Source organism: Galeopterus variegatus, unplaced genomic scaffold (assembly GCF_000696425.1).
Source record: "Galeopterus variegatus unplaced genomic scaffold, G_variegatus-3.0.2 Scaffold4041, whole genome shotgun sequence".
Classification (NCBI taxonomy): Eukaryota; Metazoa; Chordata; class Mammalia; order Dermoptera; family Cynocephalidae; genus Galeopterus; species Galeopterus variegatus.
The window spans coordinates 143,296-170,132 of record NW_007730152.1 but is presented as its reverse complement, the minus strand read 5'-3'; the positions used below and the strand labels follow the sequence as shown (position 1 = coordinate 170,132).

The 26,837-nt window shown below is 53.6% G+C and overlaps 2 protein-coding genes across 2 annotated transcripts in view; both read left to right on the top strand.

Annotated features, from left to right (window-relative positions):
- The first annotated feature begins 7,788 nt into the window (after positions 1 to 7,788).
- Positions 7,789 to 20,266, top strand: TRAPPC6A (trafficking protein particle complex 6A). Its single transcript, XM_008586611.1, has 7 exons — positions 7,789 to 7,871; positions 15,458 to 15,464; positions 16,290 to 16,351; positions 16,550 to 16,667; positions 17,292 to 17,342; positions 17,493 to 17,586; positions 18,679 to 20,266. The coding sequence occupies exons 1-7, from the start codon at positions 7,789 to 7,791 to the stop codon at positions 18,867 to 18,869; spliced, it is 606 nt and encodes a 201-aa protein (XP_008584833.1). The 3' UTR covers positions 18,870 to 20,266.
- NKPD1 (NTPase, KAP family P-loop domain containing 1) overlaps positions 18,247 to 26,837 on the top strand; it is a 10,399-nt gene continuing 1,808 nt past the window's right edge. Inside the window, exons 1-6 of the mRNA XM_008586610.1 lie at positions 18,247 to 18,678; positions 19,359 to 19,421; positions 21,866 to 21,972; positions 22,978 to 23,412; positions 25,263 to 25,439; positions 26,238 to 26,822. Of these exons, the coding sequence (XP_008584832.1) occupies positions 21,882 to 21,972; positions 22,978 to 23,412; positions 25,263 to 25,439; positions 26,238 to 26,822 (1,288 nt within the window). The 5' untranslated portion in view covers positions 18,247 to 18,678; positions 19,359 to 19,421; positions 21,866 to 21,881. The remainder of the gene's footprint in view (positions 18,679 to 19,358; positions 19,422 to 21,865; positions 21,973 to 22,977; positions 23,413 to 25,262; positions 25,440 to 26,237; positions 26,823 to 26,837) is intronic.

Sequence of the window (26,837 nt, the reverse complement as noted above, 5' to 3'; positions counted from 1 at the left end):
CATCCCTATATGGGATCCAAACCCGGGACCTTGGTGTTATCAGCACCGCACTCTCCCGAGTGAGCCACAGGCCGGCCCTATTTCTCCCTTTTTGAACAGGAATATGTACCTTATGCTTGTCCGACCATTGCATCTTAGAAATAGATAACTTGTTTTGATCTCACAGTTGAGACTTTGGACCTTGGACTTTTGAATTTGTTCTGGAAAAGATAATACTTTGGGGCATTAGGGATGGAATGAATGTATTTGTATGTGAGGATATGATCTTTGGGGGTCTGGGGGCGGAATGCTATGGGTTGAATGTTTGTCTCTCCAAAGCTCATGTTGGAACTGAATCTCCAAAATGATATTTGAAAGGTGGGGTCTTTAAGAGGTGATTGGATCATGAGGACCATGCTTTCATAAATGGATTAATCCATTCATGGATTAATGGGTTAGTGATTGAATGGGTTATCAGGGAACAGACTGCAGCTTTATAAGAAGAAAGCATGTGGAGATAGGCTTTTCCTCAGTCCTCTCTGTGACAGCTTGAATTGCCACAGGACTCTAGAAAATCCCCACCAAGAAGAAATGGCCCCTGGTCCTTGAAGTTCTCCACCTCCAAAACTGTAAGAAATACACTCCATTTCTTTATAAATTACCCAGTTTCAGGTATTCTGCTATAAGCAACAGAAAACTGACTAATATAGCTGCCAAAGTCAAACTGCAGGCCTCCTATGTCGGACACTTCACAGTCTGTTCTGCTACTACAGAATGACAGAAACACGTGGAAGATGAAGATTTGCCAATGTTAATACAATTGAATTGCAGGAGCTGTGGATTCCAGTCTGACCCTGACCAGGAGCACTGGTCTTTTTATTTTATGTGGTGATAAAGTATACAAAGTGTTCCCACCTAAATGGTCAGGATGACATGGACTCTAATACCTGCCTCCTTCCATCACCAGTACCTCACCTTAAATGCCAGCCAAATTACAAATTTGAGCTCCTCCATTCATAAGGTCACACCACACAAATCTACCAGGTGAGCCAACATAGACAAGCCACTTGCATGTCACCACTCCAAGTTCTTTTCAGTGCTGAAGACCTTATTCCCAAGCTTCACAACTTATGATTTGGAAAAGGCGATCCTAAATCTTTCCGAGAGTTAAATACCACTATACTGGTATCGCAACATTCCAATTAGAAGTTAATAGTTTAACTTCTATTGCACTTCGCTCTGGATACGCTGCCTGCCCAGCAAGGAGATTGTGCAATTACTCATTTTAAAAATGTTGCTTCTATGTGAATCAGACTGAGCAAATAGTGTGTCATTTACACCTTTTAAAGAGCTCATAAACACTCTTCATCAAATAGATGAGGCTCAAGTATTTTATTGGACTGACCTGTTCCCAGGATTACAAAGCTTGTTGAGTGGGATATGGGGAAATGTCTTAGTTCCTTTTCTGTCACCTATAACAGAATATCTGCAACTGGGTAATTTATGAAGAAAATAAACTTATTTCTTACAATTCTGGAGGCTGGGAAGTCCAAGGTCATGCATGACTCAGCATCTAGAGAAGGCCTTTTTACTGGTGGGGACTCTCCACAGTCTCAAGGTGGGGCAGGGCATTATATGGTGAGGGGGCTGAGCATGCTAATGTGCTAGCTCAGGTAGCCTTTCCTCTTCTTATAAAGACACTGGTTCCATTCATACAACCTACTAATCCATTAACCCATTAATCCATGAATGGATTAATCCATTTATGAGGGCACAGCCCTGATGATCTATCCAATCACTTCTTCACAGCCCCACCTCTACATTGGATATTAAGTGTCAACAATAGTTTTAGAGGGGACATTCAAACCACAGAGAAATTATACTTAGCTTTGGGTTTTTCTGCTTGTTTTATCACCTGCGGTGATTTCAAAGTATGTCCACAAATTCTGACACTCCCATCAAGGGTCTATTTCTCTTTCCCCTTGAATCTTGGGTGGACTTAGTGACTTGGTAATGACCGATTTAGTGGAAGTGATGCTGCAGGACTCCTGGCTCTAGGTCAGAAAAAGTCATGCTTCTGCTTTGTTTGCCAGAACACTCATTTTTGGAGCCCTGAGCTGCCATGTAAGATGTCTGGTTACCCTAAGGTGCCATGCTAGGAGGAAGGCCAGCCATAGAGGAAGGCCACATGTAGACACTCAAGTCAACAATCCTACTCTTTGAATCAGCCCAACCACCACACTGACACCACCTGGGACACTCCAGGCCAATCTATTCACCAACTGAATACCTGAATGACCTCAGTGTAAACTGATTTTTACTGAATCTCCCCCATTTTTACATTCTAGGAGCAAAAGAATCCTCCAGCTGAGCCCTGATGGAATTCCTAACCGACAGAATCTGTGGACATAATAAAACGACTGCTTTAAACCACTAAGTTTTGGTTCATTTGTTACAAAACAATAGGAATCAGAACACCACGTCAGGTCACCTTTGTATCCCCGAGGACTTCTCAACATTTTTTTTTTTTTTCCTTTTTTTTGTCTTTTTTTTTTTCGTGACCGGCAACGGATCACAACCCTCAGTGTCGCGCCCTTACCGGGGTGTTGCTCCCGCCCCTCGCTCAGCCAGTGAGCGGCCGGTCTGTATGTGGGATCCGAACCCTCGGCGGGAGTGCCACCGCGCTTCCCAATTGGCGCACTATAGCAGTGCGCCACCGGGCTGGCCCCGACTTCTCAACATTTTATGTTATTTCTTAGATCCAGGCTTCTTTCTTTCTTCCACCCTCTGCCCAAGGCTAAATTTGGGGAAGGGAACCAACAGCCCATGCTTGCTGCTCACTTCATTCTCTTGTGTGCTTTTCAGTTGCAGATTGTGAGCTTAAATTCAGTTCTTAATCTGCTGTGATCCTGCATGGCCTGAGTTGAATGTGTATTCCCCAGCTTCAGCCAGAGCCTATTTTCAGTTCATTTCTATGCTTGGAGTTTCCTGGACCATTCCATAAGGGTAAATCCAAACCACAATCAGGCCAGATGGAAGGCCTGTGGTTATGAATTCTTTGGGGAAAAATTCCTTTCCCCCCAACCACACCCCAATCTGAGAGGGATACCTTTCCTAGGTGTACCCTAGTGGCATCAATCAGACTTTTTTCCTGTCAAATTTTTTCATTGAAAGTGCAGCTTGGGCCGGCCCGTGGCTCACTTGGGAGAGTGTGGTGCTGATAACACCGAGGCCACGGGTTCGGATCCCTATATAGGGATGGTCAGTTAGCTCACTTGGGAGAGCGTGGTGCTGACAACACCAAGTCAAGGGTTAAGTTCCCCCTACCAGTCATCTTTTTTTAGAAAAAAAAGAAAAAGAAAAAGAAAGTGCAGCTTAATGCAGCAGCCTGTTTCTTCCCAAACAGCCCGGCCCAAGGCCTGGCAGCTGTTAAAATCCATGGTCTCTGTATTGGCAAATAATGTCATGGCAAATGTGAGTGGACACCACCAGCACGGTTTTGGCCCAGGAGATTTCCCATGTTCTCCTCTGAGATCAGCTGTACATTGACAAGGATGTTTGTTGATTTTAAAACCAGTATTGCCGGGTACTTTTCAGAGGCAACCACATCGCAGAAGCACATCTCAGAATCTCTCTAACAAAAGGCACATCCAGTGACATCATTCTCTGCTTAATGGTTGTTCAATAAAGACCAAAGATCTTTACCTGGCTTAAAAGGCCACCTTCACCTGACCCCTGCTGGTACCACATTCTCCCCCCGCCACTGCTGTCTCCACTCCAGGTGGAGAGTAGAAGTCACCTTCTTCTGTTACGTAAGTAGGCTATGCTCCTTTCTGACTCAGGACCTTTGCATATGCTGTTCCTTTGCATATGCGACTCTTCACACCCCACTCCCATTTCACCTATTTACACCTTCAGGGCCTGCTCAAAGTCACTCATCACTTCTTCAGAGAAGCCATCTGATCTCCCCTCTCCCAGACTAGGTCAGACAGATCCCTGTCATACCTTCACAAAGCTCCTGTGCTTCTTTATGGCTATAATCATAGTGCCAGAAAAATTATATCCTAACTATAAATTATGATTACTAGGACTATTTATATTTTATTGCCTGCCCCCCCACCCCCCACTAAACTGTGAGCTCTATAAGGGCAGGGACTGGTTGTTGTACCCCTAGCACTCAGCACTGGACAGGTACCCAAAAAATGTGTGTTGAATTACAAATAAATGCAGAACCAAGGCAACAAAATTAGGGGCTCTGATTTCCCAACTACAGTTTTACACTTAATAACTATAGTTACACATTTAATAAGTCTTGGGACCCCCATTCTCAGATAACTCACCAACCAACCTAACCCCAACTTAAAAGTAGAGACAAGAGGAATCGACCATATGGGAAATGTTTTGAGTTTTAATGAATCTGCCATAGAGAGCTCTTCCCCATTTCTCCATCCTAGGGGCTCGGATCTCAGCTTCAGGCTGGGATGGGAGGTGGGTGAGGAATAGGCTCAGGGGAGGGGAGTAAGTATGAATGTGGCTGAGGGATTAGAGCCAGGACCAAAGAGGGAGCAGGTGAGAAGGAGCAGAAAGAGGCTGCTAATCAGAGCCCCTGAGGCAAGTCAGAAATCCAAGTCCTTTTAGCGCCCAGGAATCAACAGTGAACACCCTGAAGATGGCTCTTATCTGCCAAGTGGTGTCGCATTGCGAAGCACCAGGGCAGGGCTGAATTAGGCCCTAAGTGCCTGAAGGACATCACCTAAGGTCTGGAGAGTCAGGGGGGTGCCACCTTCACGTGGAGAGTTGAGAGGAAGAAATGGAACCCAGAATATGAGTTTCCAAAGAAGGAAGAGGTCAAATATCTAAGATACCAGCTGTTCAGCTGTCCTCTTAGTTAAACATTCCACTTTGAAAGCATATCAGAAGACTACAGAACAGATAGCTCCAGGAAACAAGAAGAAACAGAGAATTATAGATTATCAGATTTTGTTTCAGTATCTGGAAAAAAACTACTGTTCTGCTTATGAGTTATCAGCTAGTAACATTTGATAAATAAATACAGGTCAATAGAAAAATATGAAAAAAGAAAACTGCTTAAAAAGTTAAGTTCTTTTTTTTTTTAGACAATGAATTTGAATGGGGAAAATACAGAGAGAAAAGCTCTTTTCGGTCAAAAGGCGCAGGTCCTAGACTCCAGCCGCTCTGATTCGCTCAGCTACGTGGGGCCACCTGCTTCCCCTGTCTGGGCTCCAGTTTCCGCTTCTGTAAACCGAGTGACGATGGGGGCTACTGGACCACGCCTCCTCAGTGTGCAGATGGGGAAGCTGAGGCCCGACAAGACCAAGGCTCCGGGCCCGAGTCCACAGAGTCCCGAACTGAGCTCTTCCGGAACCTGCTTCCTGGCCGAGGCCACACCCTCCACACCGTCCCCAGGCCTGTCTCAGACCCGGACGCTGACGGGCTCGTGAGCTGCTCAGGAGCCTGCGCCAGGTCTCAGAGGATGGCGGTCCATCTGGACCCCGGAGGGTGCACTGATAGGGGGCAGGCCTGTCTCAGACCCGGACGCTGACGGGCTCGTGAGCTGCTCAGGAGCCTGCGCCAGGTCACAGAGGATGGCGGTCCATCTGGACCCCGGAGGGTGCACTGATAGGGGGGCGGGAGGCGCCGTCGCTGAAGACCGTACCGGGTGACGGAAGCTCCGAGCCCGCGGGATCCGCTGTCCAGCCGAAGCGCGGCGTCTTTACCGTGGGCGGTGAAGGGCCGTGGTCTCAACCAATGGGGGAAGGGGTGGGGCGGGCGTTAGCAGCCAAGTCACGTGGAGTCTCTCTGCCACCAACCAGGAAGCAAGTGCTCAGCACCAGCTTTGAGGGCGTGTTTGTAGAAGGGTCGAGTGAATGGAGTCACGGCCAATAGGGAAGCGGATGGGGTGGCTCTTCCGCATTGTACTGGGAGGGAAGTCTGTAGGGGACAGGTTTTTTTGGTTGTTTTTTTTTTTGACATACAAATTTAACTTTATTTTCTCATTTTCATTTAAAGCGTGATCTTACATAAAACACAAAAAACATTTTTAAGAGTGCTGTATCACAGGAAATTGAACAGCAGAAATATCCATTGCTTCATAGGTTCAAGTTATATACATTAAATCAAATTGGAAATTTATTCAATATGGGAACATATACAATGAAATAAATGGCAGAATAACCTAATAAAGCAGTATTTCATTACTTATGGATTATTATTAGTTACTTTCAGGATCTAAACAAAAATTCTGAATATTCTTCTTTTGCTGTATCTCATATTTAAGTATCTCCCTACCTATACTCTGAGTCAAGCTACTTGACCATATGTCTGATTTAGGAAAGCATTTAGCATTATGACATCTACAGTTACCACCTTCAAGGGAACTGACGTTACAATGCGACAAAACCTGCTGGTTCCTTTTGAACAATATGCAATAAATTCGTTATGTCAACTCTATGGTAAGTCAAATAGGTACCAATAAAAAGGGAACAATTACGCACAGTTTAGTAAAGTATAATGTTGGCTTTCCCCATTTAAAAATTAAAGTAATAAAACGTTATCAACCATAATTGACTTGATTTCAGGAAAACCACATTTGAGAACTACAATTAGATTATCTTCCTCATCTCATCCTCAGTCCTTGACAGAGATTTTGTAGGCCACCATGTCGTTTACTTTGTGGATTGGAGTGGTAAATGAACGAAGACGGACTTCACAGTTGGTAATGAACTGTGGTCCTGACTCTTCCCATTTTTAAGGTACAACCAAATCTCTGTCTGCATAAATCAGATCAAATGAACAAGAAACTTCCAACAGTGACAGAAATGTCACTGTAGCTGTGGTCTGTCTGATCTCTGAGTGGATTTCATCCCAGCTAGCTTTCTGAGACTTCTCTCTGGGTGCACTATTATTTTTTGCAGTCTTGTCACACTCAATATCAAATTGCTATCTTTCAAAGACCTCGCCACTTTCAATATTTGAGGTGACTATCCCCAGTTTCTGAAGTGAACACTTCTATAACCTATCTTGAGTTGTTCCACCACGTTGTTTAGGTATTTTATGAGCTCATGATCTGTAGTTACAAGCAAGATGAGTCCATACTCCTGCATTCAGTAAAGGTTGCAGATGGGTATATCCCACGCTGATATAAAATGCTGTCGACGTCAAATGAGAACTCGGCCACGATTTTGGCGCTCCCGGGAGAGCTGCAGCATCGTGGCCAAACCCACAGACAAAGGCGCGCGCTCCCACCCGGCAGACAGCGACCGCAGCGGCTCCGTTCCCCGCCAACTGTTTCAAAAGTAACGACGCAAGGGCCGGCAGGTGGCTCACTCTGGAGAGTGCGGTGCTGATAACACCAAGGCCACGGGTTCGGATCCTATATAGGGATGGCCGGTTCGCTCACTGGCTGAGCGTGGTGCTGACAACACCAAGTCAAGGGTTGAGATCCCCTTACCCGTCGTCTTTAAAAAAAAGTAACGACCCAGCACCAAATAGGGGCTTTAAAAAAAACGAGTATGTCACGTGTAGCAATTGATTTGGCCAATGGGAATGCTCGAGGACCTGGAAACAGGGAAGGGACGGTGCTAAGTGCGGAAAGTGTCACGTGTGGCCAACGAAATGAAGAGCAGGCCCCACTCAGTCTCCCGGGATCACGCGAGCGCCGCGTGAGCCCGGAGCGGGAGGGCGGGGCTGGCCCAGGGAACCAATGGAGGGGGGGGAGGCGGGGCTAACCCAGCCGGGCCAATGGCAGCCGGAAGCGTAGGGCGGTCGTTAGGCGCGCTAGGCTGGGTCATGGCGGACGCGCTGCTGTTCGAGTTTCTGCTCACGGAGATGGTGGCGGAGCTGTGGCCTCAAGACCCCGACCCGGCCCGGGGGTGAGCGCCAGGCTCCAGGGGGCGGAGGCGCGGGCGGTGACAGGAAGGCCAAGTCGAGGCCTCCGGAAGCGCAGGGGGCGCGCCAGCCGCCTGTGTTCGAACCCCGGCCGCTTCCCCGATTCGCTGGGCGCCGGCCTCCTCCTCTGTAAAGTGGGGGTCGCGAAGGGGCCCGCCTCGCGGGGTTTTGCTGGCATTGAGCAAGATGACTCAGGCTAAAGCACTTAGCTCAAGGCCTGGCGCAGAGCAAGTGGTTAGTAATAACAGTAATTGCTGTTGTTATTGGCCGTGCACTGAGGGCTCGCCTCCGCCTCTCACTAGGTGTGCGACCCAATGACTTAATCTTGGTATGCCTCAGTTTCCTCCTTTCTATAATGGGCATCATAACAGTACCCGAGTTTCAGAGTGGGACATTTATTCATTCGACCCACACTTACGGAGCGCTGACTATATTCCAGGCACTGTTCTAACACAAGAGGAGTCAAACAGTACATTAAAATATGCCATCAGCTATGATAAGTTCTATAAAGAAAACCTCGCTAGAGTCAGGGAAAGAGGAGGGGTGGGGTGGGGGATGATGGAGGAAAGCCTTTCTGACTAAGACAAGGGAGGAAGAAGCAAGCCCTGTGGATAAGTGGGTGAAAGAGCACTTGAGGAAGACTGACAGGAGGTGCAAAGCCCTGAGGTAAGAGCATACTTGGCATGTTTTAAGTAGGTTCTTATGAAGAATAAATGAGTTAAAGCTTTATTTTTTTGGCGGCTGGCCAGTATGGTGAGTTAAAACTTTAAAGCACTTAGCACAATGTCTAGCATGTAGTCAGCATTTACTCAAAACTCTTATTATAAAATCTTTTAAGGGGCCCGCCCGTTGCTCACTTGGGAGAGTGCGGTGCTGATAACACCAAGGCCACGGGTTCGGATCCCACATAGGGATGGCCGGTTTGCTCACTGGGTGAGTGTGGTGCTGAAAACACCAAGTCAAGGGTTAAGATCCCCTTATCGGTCATCTTTTTTTAAAAAAAAAGAAGATAAAGCTTGGCAGAAGTACTGTGCATTGGGCTGTGCCTTGGGGAAGTGGGTCACAGCGCCTTTTCCCCTCACCTCCAGCCCTCTACCAGGCCCTGACCATTCTGCTTTCTAAATGTTTCCCATCTGTCCCCACCTCTGCCCTTGTTCAGGCTCCCTCTTCTCTGCCCTTATGAAATGAGCCTGCTCCCTCTTCTCCCGGCTTACTTCCCCTGTCACATCTTCATCGAGTTAACACCTGTAAATCCTTAAGATCTTGGCCTAAGTACCCCTTCCTTAGGGAGCCTTCGCTGAGCCCCCAGTGGAGTTTGGGTCTCCTTTATACATTCTCAGCCCCCTTCCCCACCTTATCCTTGGTAGCCCTCATCACACTCCATAAGGATGTGTCAGAACTGTGTGTCTGTACGATCCTTTGATTCACAGCCATCTCCCCTGCCAGACTGTGCCCTGTGTGTGGGCTGGGACCAAGTCTGTGTTAATCACCACCCTATGGCCCTGGCAAATAGCGGGTCCTCAGCATGGATTTGTAGAAGTGAATACAGATCCTGTGATGTGAAGGGTGGGGGTGGGATGGGGATTCATTTAGTATTATAATCCACAATAGCTCCTACCATCTATGAGTGTTTCTGCGTGCTCTCATGGGCTTCACATTCCTCATTCCATTTGATCCTCCTAACAACCCAGAAAGTTGGCATGATCCTCCCATTTGTAGATGGAAAAGCAGAGGCTTCAATGGACAGAGTTCCGTACTGTCAAGTGACAGAGTTAGGAATGTAACTAGGCCTCCCACCTCCAAAGCCTGTGCTGTAAACTCTTGCATGCATTTTCCAGTGTGTTTTCCCTGACGTTCTCTGGAAGGATCTTAATGGGTTTTTGTGGTTGAGTGTGGAAAACACTGTGTTACTCAGCTTTGCTCACCACAGTGCTTCCAGAGCACATGAATGTGCCTGGGACTCTGGAGCAGGGGTTTCCTACCCAACTGCCACTGGGATTGTGGTGCTGGGATCTCTGTGGTGCTGAAGCCAGTTGGGATGTGGCCTGGGCTTCTGGCCTCAGAAAGCTCCCTGGTAGCCCTCAGGTGCAGCCAGGGGCAAGCACTGCAGTGGTTTCCCCCTATTCCTTCTACCTGGGGAGCCCCAGTTTTCAGGGAACCTGTCATAGGAAACTGCGTCATTTTCTCACAGTCCTTTTCTCTTTTGTTCCCGATCCTTCCTCCTTTCTGTTCCTTATTTTTGGTCCAGTAAATGTTCCTCTAAATCAAGTGCCAGCCTCCTGTTTCTTGGGTACTTATTCTGTCCCCAGCATGTATCTTATCTGATGTCGACCTCAGAACAGCACTCTGAGGGAGGTGCACATTATGTTTGAGAGGAAGGGCCTTTCCCAAGGCCATGGTGACAGCAAAAGGCAAAATTAGAACTCAGGCATCTGGCTCCAGAGCTTGTCTGTAGATCAGAGTTTGCCCCTCCCACAGCTCCAGAGCTCCTGAGGACAGGAATGGTGGCTCCTTCACCTCTGTCCCCACAGCACAGACACTCAGGAGCACAGTCTTGTGTAGGGCTTTTGTGATGTCTGTATCCTGCCTGGGATGGTGGTCATTTATTGCAGTTGAATGGATCCTCCTGGACTGTTACAGTTTAAGTGGAAAACTGGCCAGAAGGGCCAGGAGGTCAAACGGCCTTTGTTATCAAAGTAGGAAAACCCTTGGAGGAAGAGGCTTGGGCTTCTCTACTGAGAAGCTTTGAAGATAAGGGGAACCTTTGGGCAAAGGAGCAAACACAGTAAAGGCATGTCATCCACTATTGTGAGGCCCAAAGAAGAGCCCTGCTGGGCCAGGCCTTCGTCCGCCAAGGCCCACAGAGCACCTATCAGACACAGTCCTTGCCCTTGGGCAAGAGCCCGGGAAACTCGAGCTGTTCCTGGCAAAGTGGACCCAGGGCAGAGCCCTGGAGTGGGACGCTGTGCATCTGAGGCAGGGGAGCCATTGGCTGGGTCTCTGTGGCCCCGACTGGGAACTGGTGCTCCATCCTGACGGCGGTAGGAGCCATGAAAGGGTTTAAACTGAGGGGTTTAAACGTAAATCCTGGCTCAGATTTACGTTTTAGGAAGACCTTCCTAGCCTCGTGAATGGGACTGGATGGAATTGGGCTGGGAAGAGCGCCGCTGCTGCAGGAGCCCAGGGCAGAGGCAGTGGGGGCTAAACCTGAGAGGTGGACCCAGGAAGTAGGATGGGGAGAGAGATCAGAGAGGTTCGTGGGCAGAAGGCAGGATTGGGGACCGCCCTGGTGAATGAAGGAGAGTCGAGGGTGGCAGGGCGGGAGTTAGGCTGGCTTTCTCCCTCCCACTCCTCGCTCACCTGGTCACTTGCTGCCCACACTGCTTTTGGGTCTTTGGGGCCATTCACCTTGGAGAAACAATTTGGCTCGTTGCTCTGTGCTTTTCTTAAGGTGGGAAGAAGGGCTGCTCCTTCCCTGGGTCCCCTGCCCTGAGCCTGGCATAGAGTGACCCTGCTGGTGGAGATTGACAGGGTTAGCCTCTGCCCAGTAGAGTGCAGGTGCTTCCCAAATAACTGAGGCGCAGGGCAGGAAGAGGCAGGAGGAGCTGAGCACACGGCCCCCACTCAGCACCCTTCTGCTTGGGTCCAGAATGTTCTCCATTTTTCACGTCTCTTAGGATGTATTGGGGGCAGCTTTGGAGCTCTGTGGCCCTTTTTAATCTGAACATGGGAATCTTCCCTTAGCTTAGGGAAGATTTTTCTCTTATTTTCTCTTTGGTTATTTCTTCTGCACTGTTCCCTGTGTGTCCTTTGGGCGCTCAGATGAATACAGCTGACTGCTGAACAACCCGGGTTTGAACTGCTTGCTCTGAGTCTTTGTATATGGATTTCAGTGCATTTAAATGTATCAAAATGCCTTTTAAATGTATTTTCTCTTCCTTATGATTTTATTTATAACATTTTCTTTTCTGTAGCTTTATTGAAAAAATACTTATACAGTATATAATACATATATAACATACAAAATATATGTTAATCAACTTTATGTTATCTGTAAGGCTTCTGGTCAACAGTAGGCTATTAGTTAACTTTTGGGGGAGTTAAAAATTATATGTGGATTTTGGACTGTGATGGGGGTCAGCACCCCTAACCCCACATTGTTCAAGGGTCAACTGTATTATTCTCTGGATCTCTTCTATGCATTTTAGAACTTTTCTCATTTTCTTTCTACTTCATGTTTTTTCTGGACAACCTGGGAAGGGTTATCTAGCTTACAGATTTGTCTACTATTCAGCTCCCTTGTTTAAAAGTGTTTATTTTGGCCACCGTCTTGTCCATTTCCAGGAACTTTCCTTTGTGTCTGATTGTTCCTTCCTCCCATGCAGTTCCGTGGACACCACTAGTACCCACACCGAGAAGGCTTCTCTGAGGGTCCCCCTCTCTTCCTTATGTTATCCCGCTTCCTGTCAGTAGTTTGTTGTATGAACTCAGCAGAGGCTAGCGTGGTGAGCCCCAGAAATGCACTGACTCCGGGGGCTTCGGCAGATTCATATGAATCTTGCTGTCCTTTTGTAAGAATAAGCCCTTAGGTTTATCTGAAGAGCTACTACAGGGACTCAGGCGTGGACTCAGGGTAGACTCCACCAAGTCTGAGGAGATGGACTGTGATGAAGGCAGGCGGAGGCGTGTCCTCCCTTTGTCCTCTGCCCTTTCTTCCCCTGTCACCTGCTCGTCCTCTGCCCCTTCCCTCCCCACTTCCTCTTCCCCCCCCTTTTGTCATCATTCTCCATCCCTACCACTCTCAATCTTTTTAGTTCAGCACATATCTGGTCCCTATCAAGGGCCAGGTACAGTGGGACCAGCAGCTAACAATGGCTGCTGCTTTGTGCAGGTCACACCATCACTGTGAGTAGGTACTGCCATTAGCCCCATTGCTCATGTGGCGAAACTGAGGCACAGGGCAGTTAGATAACCTGCCCAAGGTCACACATCCAGTAAGCGGTGGAGTCAGGATTCCAAGCCAGGCAGTCTGAAGTTCACGGAAGGAAAACTCGAGCTTGCTGGAAGCTCTTCTGGACTCCCCTCCGCAAACCTGGCCAGGTTGATGGACCTTGCTGAATCTCTGGCCCTGTTGGGGCTGCTATCCCGGCTGTGACCTGCACCTAGAGTGCCTTCCCAGCCCACTCTCTACTGCCACTTAACTCCCCCTCCACCTGAAGGCTCAGCACGAACATGACATCCTTGGGAGTACACCCCAGCCCAGCCTGGGCACCCTCACAATGCAGTTTTTCTCCCTCTTGGCAATCTCCATGACTGTCGTGAAGTCATCCATTGCACCCTTAGCTCTTGTGTGCGCCCTGCTAGAGTGCCAGCTCCAGCAGGAGGGACCCTGTCTGTGGTCCATAAGTGGCCGCATTCAGGCAGCATACATTGTATTGACCCTCAGGTTGGCTGCACTTGCCCAAAGGGGAAAATGCACCCTCCTCAGCCTGGTCTGCGGGGGGAGGTGGGCCCTCCCCTCCTTGTCTCTCATCACCCGAATCCGCCCTCTCGGTCTAAGCTGCATTCTTGGCTGGCTGCTTTTTCCTGCCTCCCTGCCTTTGCACATGCTCTCTGCTTGGAATTCCTCCTTCTTCTTGGCCCCCTCCTGGAAGAGCTGGCTCTGCATACGGTTTCCCAGCCCTCCCACCAGGTTGTCAGTTGTCATCATCTGGGCACCTGTCACCCCTACCACCCCTACCAGACCAGCTCCTGGAGGACATCAAGGAAATGTTTGTGAAATGAACAAGAGTTCCGGGTTCTCCCCCATCACACTAGGAAGTCCTCATGAGCAGGAACACAGATGTGCTCTTACAGAGTGGAGCCCAGCCCCTGCCTCCAGGATCTTACTTTTCTTTTTTTTTTTTTTCTAAAATATGACCGGTAAGGGGATCTTAACCCTTGACTTGGTGTTGTCAGCAACACACTCTCCCGAGTGAGCCACGGGCTGGCCCCCCCTCCAGGATCTTACCTCTGGAAAGGAGGTGACACAGGAGCAGTGGCCACCAGGTCATGAGAACTCACCAACTGCCAGGCTATACGAGGTGCTGGGATACATCATCCCACAGAACAGAGCCCCTCCCTTCACAGGGTTTTCCTTCCAGCCAGGGTCTCCTTCATCCCTCATCAACCAGGGGGCTGTCACCTCATTTGACAGACACAGGCTGTGAATGACGATGCTGGTAATGCTTCCTGAACCTGACTGAAAGTACTTGGCTTGCATTTACCAACCACTTTACTCCCCATGAGGATACCAAGAGGTAGCTACTATTTTTTTTTTTTTTTTTTGCAGCTGGCCAGTATGTGGATCTGACCTCTAGACCTTGGTGTTATACCACCTCATTCTAGCCAACTGAGCTAACCAGCCAGCTCTGGAGGTAGCTACTATTAACATTACCCTCCTTTACTCATGAGGAAACTGAGGCACAGGCAGTTAGCCGCTGCCCCAGGTCCCATACCTGAGCAGATCTGGACCAGGCAGGTGGATGTGGGTCCCAGCATTCAAGCCACCAGGCAGCGTTGGTGTGAGTGGGACCCACGTGGCAGGGGCCTCCTCCTACCTGCATTGCCGTGCAGAAAGTGTAGACTGTTCCCCCTTACTCTGCCTCCCTCCTGCACCCACATGGATTTCCTGCATCTTCCTGCGTGGCTGGCCCTGCTGTGCCTGGGAAAACCAGGTGATACCAGAGATAGTGCCAGTGTGGTCCAACAGGAAGCTGCCAGGCGGCCAGGCAGGGGTGAGAGGCACTTTGATTTGAAATGTGGGTTATCTCTGCTCATGCCTCCCTGTTCCCTGAGCTCCCCACCCAGTGAACCTCAGCCCTTGCCCCCTCCCCGATGCCCAGGACAGCTGGGGGTATTGTCCTACCCACCCATCTGGGCTTGGAAGCCAGACCTGCCCTGTGGCTGAGTGAGCCTTGGGTAAATTCTTCCTAACCCTCTGAGCCTCAGTTTCCAGTGTGAAATACAGCTGACCTTATGGGGTGGTTAAAACTAAAGGAAAGGGTGTATATAAAGCACCTGACACTTAGTATATGCTCAAATCCCGATTCTTCACTTTGTTTGGTTAGCATTATGGTAAGCAGCTCCCATGTATCCAGCCCTGTGTGGCCTGCTGAGGGCTAGAGGGGGATTGGTCAGCTTGGTTTCCCACCCTCACAGAGCTGTCTCTTCACTCAGTGACAACGCAGAGTGGGCAGGGCTGGAAGCTGCGAGGGACGTAAAGACAGCTTCCAGGAGTCGGGCAGAGGGAACAGGAGTGCAGAGACCCAGAAGCCTGAGCATTCCTGGCCTAAGGAAGTGTCTTTGAGGGACAGAGGAGAGGGTGGAGGAGGGACAGCTGGGTCTGGGGAGGTTGCAGGAAGCCTGCTGAGGAGGCCAGGACATGCTCTCCTGGGCTGGAGCTAAGCAAGAATTTTCACCTGTTATTCAGATGGTGCCGTTGCTGTGTGACCCATGATTCAGAGGCTGTGTGGCCCAAGATTCAGATTCGGATTCTGTAGTGATTCCCGAGGGCAGGTCGGGGAAGGAGAGGAAGGGTTAGGAGGGGCTTGGGCCTGGTGATTGCATCCCCCTAAGAGGAGCCAGCAGAGGACAAGCTTCCTTCCTCCCAGGGTTCTGCAGCCCCCTCTTCTCTCTTCTACTTCTAGTCTGCCAGATTTTCTCTGAGACTCAGTGCCTCACGCCATGGGTGGGCTGTCCTGGGACTTCTGATGCTCCCAATTTGGGCCTTCCTCAGCTCTCTCCAGGTCACCCAAGTGAGAAAATACATAAAAGCCTCTCCTCCAGCTGAGCCATCCACAATGCAGGCCCATGGACAGATACCAAGCGCAGCCCTCCCGTAGTCCCCTTCCCTCTGCCTCCCTCCAGATATCACTTGGCCACTACCTCCTTCCCTGAGCACCCAGACAAAGATCTCCTTCCCCTGAGTCCCTGTGTGTCCTTCCTACGGACCTTGGCAGGTTTCAAGATGTGATAGTCATAGTTCACTTTCACAATCCCCCTTCCTGTGACCCAGCCTGGTGCTCTTGCCACATGAGCCCTTGGGCAAGTCACTTTGAACTTCTGGGGTAGTCACAGTGCCCTCCTCACAGGGCTTTGTAAGGATTCACACCGAAAGGGGACACCTACAAGGACTGCAGAGGTGGGTGAGGGAACGGGCCAACCCAGGGCGGAGGGGCAAAGCCAGCACACTGAAGGCCTGGCCCTGGCTAGGCTGTGCAGGAAGCCCCTCCCTCCCCTCGTCTCACCCTGAACTGACAGGCATAGCAAGTTGGAGTCCTCTTGCAGCTGCCACCCCAGGTGGCTCCTGGTTGAAGAAGGCCAAGGGCTCCCTGAGCCTCTCTTTGGCCTTCTAGGGATAGAAGATGAACCTGTCTGTCCTAGAGGGCATGGGCTGCCACGTGGGCCAGGCTCTGGGTGAGAGGTGAGAGCCGGCCCCTGCTGCTTTCCCCCACCCCTGCTGGCAGGGGCCAGCCTTGGGTCCTCCCTGGGCACACCCGGGGCAGGGCAGGCTTCATCGCTCCATGTAGGAACCTCACCTGGCTTCCTCTTCCTTACCCAGGGCCCCTGGCCTGACCCCCCAGCATCAGCCTGGCCCAAATGTCTGCCCCTGCCCCACCAGGCTGCCCCAGGAGATGCTGGCCTTCAGGGAGGAGCTGGATGCCCTCAAGTTCCTGTGCAAAGACCTGTGGGTAGCTGTGTTCCAAAAGCAGATGGACAGCCTCTGCCCCAGTCACCAGGTGGGTGCCCAGCACTAGTGCCAGAGCTGAGGTTGTAACCAGGAAGAGCGAGGAGGGGAACCCTCCTATAGGCCAGTTGGGAGCCAGCCCAAAGCTGGGAGGTGGGAGTCCAGGTTTCCCACTGGCAACCACAGCCCTCCTTGGGGCCTCTGTCCGATCCTCTAACGAAGGCAGGGAGGCTGCCATGAGGTGTTACAGGGCTATTTCCAGAACTTCCACAAGCCTCCCAGGATTGAGCCCCAGAGCAGGCAGAGGCCTCTCATGGCTGGCAGCATCGTCCTTTGGCATGATGCTGCTTGTCTCAGGCTGGTCTGAGTTCCCATTGAATGCCAATGCAGTGCCCAGCCCTCACCAGCCACTTCCTGGGCAGGGTCTGCAGCTTCTCACCAGAACCCCAGCAGTCAGGGACTCTTTATCTTGGGGAGTCGTGCAGTCGGAGTGACAGGATCAACACAACCTGAAGGGTGGACACCAAGCCCAAGTCAGGGGCCCGTGCCCTTCTGCAGCTCTGAAGGATGGGACCCATGAGTACAGCGGTTCTGGGGGAGGGATCCTCCCAGACCTCAGCCCAATGGGGTGGGAGTGCTGGGTCCTGGCTTCTCCTTCCCCCCACTACAAATGTAGTGGTCTCTTTCCATGGCCTCCGGCCTGCAGTATCTGGATGAGGCACCCAAGGTATGGGGGTGGGGACTGGAACTTCATCCATTTATCCAACCCTACCTCAAGTTAGACCTCTCCCTAGGCCTAGGGGGTGTCCCAAAGCCCAGGACCTGGGTGGGTGCTGGCCTCCCCTCTCTTCCCACAATGGTCTGTGTCTCATCCCAGTTCCTGGCTTTCACCTGCGGCGGCCCGCGTGGCACCCTTAGTACCCTGGGCATTGAGAGCTTGGTCACTGCCTCTGTGGCAGCTCTGTGTGCCTGTGAGTCATGGGGAGGGGGGGAATCTTCTCATCCCTTGAGTGTGATGGGGGCTCCAGAGCTCTCCTGCCCCTGTTCCTACGTGGGTGCCAAGGAGGTGGGCCCAGGTTGCCAAGGCCCATTTTACAGTTGTGGAATTTGAGGCCTAGAGAACTTAAGTCACCTACCCAGGCCACACAGCTGATACAGGCCCATCCATGCCCCTCACCCTGTGATGTCACCCAGATGCTTCCCTGGGGTGTGCTGGCTCTGAGGAGAGAACTGTTTAGTAATTTCAAATATTTCTTCCCAGCACAGGAATGCAGGTGGACATAACAGAAGTCATCCTGGTTGGGACTCCAATGGGTGCTCCAGAGGCAGTCAGGCCCTGTGGGACTTGCAACCTTCCTGACCTACTTGGGCCCTCTGGGCTGTAGGTCCTCCATCAGAAAAGCTGAAGCCCCAGGGGCCGGCCCGGTGGCGCACTGCTATAGTGCGTCGCTTGGGAAGCGTGGCGGCGCTCCCGCCGAGGGTTCGGATCCCACATACAGACCGGCCGCTCACTGGCTGAGCGAGGGGCGGGGGCAACACCGAGGGTTGCTATCCCGTGGCCGGTCCCGGTCCGGTACGGGTGCGACACTGAGGGTTGCGATCCGTTGCCGGTCACGAAAAAAGACAAAAAGGAAAAAAAGAAAAAAGAAAAGCTGAAGCCCCATTCCTACCTGGGGTCAGCCCACCCCAAAACCTGCAGCTAAACCATCTCCCTCCCTCCCCAGTTACTCTTTCCTGTGCTGGTTCCCTAGGCCCACTCATCGGGGGGGACCTGGGAGCCGTGGACAGGACCTGAGCAATACATGCCACAGAAGCCCGTGCTGGGCCCCTCCCCAGCAGCCTACATGCTTGGCCTATGTGCCCCTAGTAACTCACACAGCCCTGGGATGCAGGTCAGGTGGGTGGAGACACCACCCCCTTTGACCAGTGAAGAAACTAAGGCCCAGCCCCGGCCACCCATGCTGTCAGCGCAGAGCAGGGATGAACAGCTCTGAGCTGTTCAGGTGCTTTCTGGCTCTTCCCCAGGTCCCAGCCTCAAGCTAAAGCCAGCCCTTCTCTTCCAGGTAAGTTCCAGGCAGTGATCCAGAAATCCCAAGGACCCCTAGGCCACCCCCAGCTGAGCCTCACAACTGCCTCTGGCCCTCACCCCCTTCAAGTTAACAGCAGATGCTTTGGCCCAGAGACCCTGGCCACTGCGTTTGGGGGTGGACTTAGGGCTCGTGCTGGGCATCGCATGCTCAAGAAGTGGGTATGAAAGAGTTGGGGGGCATCACGGGAGGCAAAGTGGTCCCTACTACAGTTGGGACTGGTGTGAAGGGATTCCCTGCATCGGACACATCACTCTGCACGGCAGGTGCTCAATACAGGTTCTGTGTGTGGAATAAGGTTCAAAGTGGAAGGGGGGGCATCTATAGAGCGACTGCCACAGGCCCTGCATATGAGCAGAGCACCCCCTGTGGCTCCCCCACCCCAGAACCTTCCCTTCAGGGCCCCCCACCACCTCCATCCTGTAGCCTGAGCCCTCGAGCTTGCTGCCTTCGTCCCTCCACACCTGGCAGGGGGAGGGGTGGGCCTGGAGCTGCCAGGGCTGAGGACGGATGGGGAAAAGGGGTGGGGTAGGGGCTGGACACCCTCATCTCTTCCCCACCACACACACGCAAACACACTTCACATGCCTGGGAAATAGGAGTCACGGCCAGAGCCTCTCTGCCCTCACCCTGCCCACCCCCATTTGCATTTGTAGCATCAGGGAGCATCACACACCTGGACTTGTGCCTGGGCTCTGCCACCCCGCGGCCTAATGAGGGTAAGTACTCTGGCCTCAGAACTGTCAGCCAAGTCTGGAGGTGAGATCCTGACGGGATGAGGAAGGGTCCTCTTGCTTAAGACACTCCCAGTGGGCAGGGTCTCCCCAGCCTCTGTAGAGTCTGGCTCAGACACCCCATCTGGCCCTACCTTGGTTTGCCCCTTCCCAGCCCACCTGGCTGAGCTCCATGCCCCCTGGCCTTCCTCTGTGCCTTTGCATGTTCCCTGCCTGGCCCACTCCCAAACTCCTCCACTGTCAGTGCCCAGTGGCCACCTGGCCCCTGAGGGTGGTTAGTCACTCACCCTCTGTGCTCCCACAGTCCTGGACACCCTCATCCTGCCCCGAGGTGTTTAGTTTACACTAGGACACGCTTCTCCTTGGGTCCTTTGGACCCTGCTCTGGGCGCTGGCACTCAGGAGCCCTGGGCACATGTTTTCCAAGTGTAAATGGAAGTTACTCAGCTAAACTGTGTGCTGGGACAGGGGGAGGGGGACTGGCAAGGAGGCTTACCACAGACTCACCCCACACGCACACACACCAGCCCTGCCTCCCTGATGGGTCAGGGAGCTTCAGGAGGACAGAGGTGGAAGACTTCCCAGAAGAATCAGCTTGAAGGACTGTGGAGAAGAGAGGGGGCACAGTTCCAGCAATTGGTGGCACTGTTTGGTCACCCAGGCAGAACCCCTGTAGGGGACGCCCTGCAGGACTGGGTGGGTTCCCACTATTTTGTCCTGTATCCATTTGTCCCAGGCACTATTCTGGGGTTCCCTTCCCCCGTCTCATCATCTCATCTCTCATCTCGTCAGACCACCCCGTCTCTCAGGGAAGCGACTGTCTACCCCATAGCACCAGCAGCTGCAGGGAGACAGGACCCTGGAGAGCACACGGGCCTCCAGGGCTAATGCTCCTCTTGCCCAGGCCCACCCTGGGCCTAATCTCTCAAAAGACATCTGCAAGGAGACATGCACTGACTGCTTGCCCAGCAGTTGGGAGCCAGAGCCTTGGCAAGCCTGGGAGCACAGCCACTGTATGCTTTCAAATCCCTCCTCTGCCTCTGTGGCGCCTGGGGTGAGGGTGTCTCTGGGCCTCAGTTTTCTCATCTGTAAAGTGGGCATCACACCAGCCCCACGGGGTCATAGTGAGGAGGAAAGGGTTCCTCTTCGGAAGCGTTCACACATGTGCTGCTGCTGTTATACATGAAGCACTTGGAGCAGCGCCTAAGTAAATGGGTCAGCTGCCGCCCTTGCTAAGTGCCAGGCCCTGAGCTGAGTGGACTCCTGATTCCTCCCAACAACCACGAGAGGCAGGCACCAACAGTGAGGCCCACTCAGCAATGAGGAAGCTGAGGCCCAGAGAGGTGAAGTCACTTGCCCAAGGTCACACACCTGGGTCCCGGAGGAACTGGCATCCGAGCCAGGCTGTGTCCTCTTGGCGGACTCCCACTCCCTGTCCCAGCTTCCTTCCCCCATAGCAGAAGTGCCCAGGGAACAGTTGGGTGCCAGGAGCCCCAGGCAGCACCGTGGGCTCCATCTCCATCCCTTACCCAGTAGTGTACGGTGTGGGAATGTGGGGCACCCAGTCCTCGAGAGTACCAGGCCAGGGCAGGCATGCTGGGGAAGGGGCGGGGCCAGGTGGGCAAACCGGTTGGGCGGGCACTCGCTGGGGCCTCTCCTGTTGGGCCAGTGCTGACAGTCGATTTGGGGCTGGCACAGTAGCTCGGTGGCGGCTGCTGCTGGGCTAGAAGCTGGGGCCGCGAGGCCACCCTCAGGTATGGGGAGACCCTGGGCCGGGGGAGGCAGCAGGCAGGGCCACACACCTGGCCCCCAACCCTCACCAATTCCCTCTGCCCCTCAGACCTCACCTGTCCCTGCCCTCCACATAGCACCCTTTCCTCCGCTCTGTTTTCGGCTCGTCACGCTTTAAACCCAGCACACCACATGTTGCTCCAGATCGGCCACCATGGCTTCATTGCTCCCGCAGAATTCCCCTCCCTCTGTGCCGTCACTCAGTCAAGTGTAGCCAGCTCTGAAATTCCAGTCACCCTCAGTTTCTTGGCTGCCCCCCAACTCACCGTACTGGTTTTATATCCCTTCAAATGGCACCAGCCTCCCACAGCGCCCTCCCCCGGCCCCTGAGATCCCCAGGCTTGAGGGACAGAGCCCTCAGTGACCATACCAGCTCCCCCGTTTCTCCAGCCCATGTCTGCTTAGCACTCCCCATTGTCCTGGCCTCTAAACTCCCAGGGGCTCCCAACCGCCCAACCCCAAATTAGCTCCTAGCCCAACCATTCTCTGTCCTCCCTTGTCTGGCCATCCCTCCCCATTCTGACCTCTCACCTTTACTCTGAAGAGCACCTCTGCCCACCCCACCCCATGGGTGACCCAAGGACCAGTCCTCTCACCTGTCCAGGGTCACAAGGAGCTGTCCTCTCCCTCCCACCCCAGGAGCTGCCCAGCCGCCATGCACAAACACTACAACATTCACTTTTCCAAGGCCACCTGGACCCCTACTGAACACTACTTCTGGGACCCAGAATTGGGACACCAAAAAGGTAAGGGTTCTCTTTGGGGGGTGGGTCATGGCAGGTGTAGAGGCCTCTGAGAGAGCCTGAGTGCATGGTTGAGCAGAGAACTACAGACCCCAAGAGAGAATAGCTGCCAGCACTCCCTGAAGAAGATTCTGCATAGTGGGGCTGGAGGTGGGGGACCACAGGACCTGGGGGGGAGGCGGGGAGGCCCAAAGGTAGGAGCCTGGGCTGGGATGGAAGCAGGGGAGGCCCACCCGGCCTGCTCCTTTCCCCAGTGTGGGAAGAATTCACCCTCCCCAAATCCCCAGGTGTGTGGGCACAGACCCCCAACCTGGAGGGAAGCAGTGTGGTGAGGGGGAGGGGTAGAAGAGGGAACCCCCACGCTGAATGTGTATGAATGAGGCGGGGGTTCGGCTTCCGATGGTGACTGCAGGCGCTCCTGCGCAGTGGGGAGGGGGTGGCTACCTCCCATGAGAGCTGATTCAGCTTCCTCAGGGCCTGGGCGGGCGCCCGACCTCCCAGGTCAGCAGCCTACTGCCAGCCTGGCCTGAACCCAGGGACAAGGTCCACCCCCCTCACTTTCCAATACCTGACATGTCCCCTCTTCATGGCCATCCCCCATCACTCCAGTCTCCTCTGGACCAAACAGGCCAGCTCCCAGTGGATTTCTCTCAGCAGTCCCCCACCCACCTACGCAGGGGGACCCCCGAGGGATGTGGGAATTTGGAGTAGCAGGGACTGACCATCCTCCACAGAGGATGCACAAACCCCAGGCATTGTCCTTTCTCCAGCCCCTTGTCCAACGGTAGTCCAGGCCCCTGTACCTCTGCCCTCCTCCCACCCATGGGAGAGCAGGCTCTGGGCGCCACCCCCGCAAATCCCCTCATTGTCTGTCCAATTTCTTTGGGCCTCTGGGGCTCCCAAGAATGCTCCAGCCCCAGCCTCCACCTGAAGACTTTACCTGGCTTGTGCTAGTAGCACCCAGGGTCAGGGACCCAGGGCCAGTCACCCCCACTTCCTTCCTTCCAGGATGCTGTCAGCAGTGGTGTCATGACCCAGCGGCCCCTCGAGCCCATGGGCCCTGTCGGCTGTCCCCCCAGTCATCCTGGCAGCTGGCCTACCACTGCCACCTGGGGGGTGGTGGCAGCTGGCGCTGGGGCCCCCAGCCCCTCATCTCACCACAGCAGCGACAGCCCCAGCCCCCACCTCCAAGCCCCCTGCGGCAGCGGCTCTGCCCTGTTCACCACGGGCACCAGAAGGGGCTGCCCTCAACCATTGCTGCCCCCATGGGAACAGCCAGCGCCCCCCAGCTTCCCCCTGCACCCACTGCAGCACCCGCCATGGCCAGCAGCAGCCCAGCCCTACCCTCTGCAGCCAGCACCCTCCTGGAGCCCAGCCAGCCCACGGATGCCCGGCCACTGCCTGCCCCAGCAGCCTGCGGCTCCTTCACCTCCTACAGCTCTGGTGCTCACACAGGCCTTCTTGGGGGCTCTGTCCCCAGCTTCTGCTGCCTTACTTCCCACTTGGGCCTCTTGCTCCCTGGCTAGCACCTTGGGCCAGCCTCCTCATCCCACACTCTTGTCCCTGTCCAGGAGGTGTGCTCAGCTCTGACCCTGGGACCCAGGCCAGCTGCCTCTGCTTCACCTGTTGGGGTATAAGGCTTCTGGGCCAGGCCTATTCACGGGGCCTCCCTCTCCTTCTGCCGACACCCTGGCTCTGCTTCCTCTTCTCCAAGCCCTCCCTCCCCTGGCTCAGCAGGCCATGGAGGACATGCGGCAGGGGATGACCCCCACCAAGCACCAGCTTGTTGGCCAGCTCTGGTGTGGGGAGGTCCAGTGTGAAGCTGCAGCAAGAGGTAGGGAGTGGCCTGGGGAGCAGAGAGCCGTGCAGACATGAGAGGGGTCTAATCACTCACTCACTCATTCATTCCATGAGTAGGTACTGAACGCCTACAGTGTGTGTCAGGCATTGTTCTGGCGGTACAGTGGGGAGCACGGCAAAAAGAGATCTCTGGAATCTTCTGGAAGCTCATTTTCTATTGGGGGGAGCAGGTACAGAAAACAAGATAAATAAGTTTAAAAGTGACGACCACATTAGAGAAAAATAAAGCAGGGATAGGAGACGGTGGGGAGCACGGCAAAAAGAGATCTCTGGAATCTTCTGGAAGCTCATTTTCTATTGGGGGGGAGCAGGTACAGAAAACAAGATAAATAAGTTTAAAAGTGACGACCACATTAGAGAAAAATAAAGCAGGGATAGGAGACCGGGGGCTTCTGGGTTTGGAGACTAAATAGGGTCATGGGGCTAGGCCTCATTAAGGCGACACTTGGGCAAAGCCCGTGCAGCAGAGTCAACAAATGCAAAGGCGGCAAGTTCTGGGACAGCAAGGAGGCCATCACTGTGGGGAGGGACATGGCTGACTCAGATCTACCAGGAGAATGGGCTGTAGGAGGGAGAGCAGCAGCAGGTGGCCAGGGGCAGGTGACTTGCCAGAGTCCAGGCAAAAGGTGCTGGTGGCCTGACCAGGGTTGTGGCAGTGGGGGTGGGGACACGCTGATGGCTGCTAGGTCTGGTTTGAAAGTGGAGCTGCTGCTCAACAGGGACTCAGGCTCTACATTGGACACAGCCTTGTCACTGGAGCCTCAGGGCCATGATGCCCATCTCACACACAGGGAAATAAAGGCTGAGTGAAATGAGGTCACGCAGCAATCAGGTAGAGCCGGAGTTAGAGCCTCCCTGCCCACCACCTCAGCCGTCCTTGTCCTGAGTCTTTTCCTGCCCTCCTGGCTCTGCTGCTAGGCTCAACCCTTCCTGCAGCCCACCTGGTCCCTTTTACAGGGTGTGTTGTGGATGTGTTGTCCCCACCATGTACCGTGAGGCTGGCCAGGTGCCCCCCACGATTGAGCCCTACCATTCTAGCACCCCAATTCCAGATCTGCAGAGTGGATTTTGTAATGCTTGTACATGGTGGCCGGGGCCTCCACAGGAACAGGACTTAAACTGAACTTTGTGCCTTAAATGGCCACTCAAGACAGTGGCATTGACCGAGGGCCTGGCCCTGGCCAGACCCTTTCGCATCTGTGCCCCTGATGTCTTTGCTGCTCTGAGGCATTGCCCTCGCCATGTCCTGCAGAGAAGGGTGGCAGGGCTAAGACTGGGACTTGGGTCTGCACACCTCTCTCCTAAGCCTGGGCTCAGGGTTTAACCTGAGTTATGGAGGGACTGAAGGTGGGAGCTAGAGGGCAGATCGGAGGAGGGTGGTGCCTGGCCAGCCTCATTGACTCAATTTTCCCACCCTGATCCCCGACCCCCAGACATCCTGACAGAGGATGACGTCTACTGCAGCTGCCTGGCCAAGACTCTCTGCCATGTGCCAGTCCCCGTGACTGTGGGTTTCTACGCTCCCTTTGGCTGCCGCCTGCACATGATGCTGGACAAGATCACAGGTGAGGATGTGTGTTTGTTGAGGGAAATGAGAAATGGAACCTCTGGTCCCTGCCCAGTTCCAGGCAGCCCCAAGATCCACTCACTCCTGAGGTCAGCCTGCCCCAGACCAAGCACTCATAGCTCAGCAGTAATCAGGTTCCTCCCATGCCCACAGCCTCTGCCCTGATCCCTGCTCCACTGTCCTCCCTGGCCTGGCTGCCTCCAAGTCTCACCCTCTCTCCCCTGTCTCCCCTTCCCTTGCCAAACCTACTCCAAGGAATCTTTCTAGGGTCCTGTCCCCCCCTTGCTCAAAAGCCTTCCATGCTCCCCAGCACCCTAGAGAGAAAGCCCACGTTCCTCACTGAGGCCGCAGGCTCCTGACAAGCCCCTACTAACCTCTGTGTCCCCCAGACCCATCTGTTCCTCAGCGCTGGCCCAAGGCCTGGCACTTACATGACACCTAACAGATAGATGTTAATTGAAGACATGAGCTGAAACTTGACCAGGCTCCACCGCAGCTCTGACCTGGTTTAAACCCTGCCGGAGCTCAGACCTTGCCCGAATCTTGGCCAGAGCGACGGGTGGCTCTCGTCCTCCGTGTGCCCAGCACTGGTGCAGGCTCAATAGCCTTGCATTCCTGTGCTGACTATTCAGTAAGCACCTACCAAATAAGTCCATGTCCTGCCCCTTGTGTTGTCACAGAGGGATAAACAAGGTCCTGGGATGGGAAAGGATTAGGGTATAAGGGAAGAGAGCATTGTGGAGCTCCTACTCCGTGCTCGGCGACTCAGACAGTCTTGCCCGTCCGTCTTCTGCCCTCACAAGCCCTGCCCCAGACCTCTCATGATCCATTATTCCCCCAGCACCTCCTCAGTGCCCAGGGGACATAGCGGTGACCAAGACAACAGGGGTCCTGCCCTCCCAGGCCGTGTACTCGGTGGGCAAGCACCTGTTCGTGAGCCAGCGCAAGAAGATCGAGCGGCTGGTGTCGCGCGAGAAGTTCGGCAGCCAGCTGGGCTTCATGTGCGAGGTGAAGAAGGAGGTGGAGCTGCTCACCGACTTCCTGTGCTTCTTGGAGATCTACCAGCGGCGCCGGCTGCGCATCGTGCTCGAGGTCACCGGGCTGGACACGTGCTACCCGGAGCGCGTGGTGGGCGTGCTCAACGCCATCAACACCTTGCTGTCCGACAGCCACGCGCCCTTCATCTTCATCCTGGTGGTGGACCCCAGCATCCTGGCCGCGTGCCTCGAGAGCGCCGGCAACATGAAGGGCACGGCCGACAACGGCTACCTCTTCCTCAACCGCACCGTCACGCTGCCCTTCTCCGTGCCGGTCATGGGCCGCCGCACCAAGCTGCAGTTCCTGCACGACGCCGTGCAGAGCCGCGACGACCTGCTCTACCGCGAGATCACGCGCAAGCTGCGGCTGCCGGCGGGCGGCGGGGACGGCGGGGGCGGGGAGG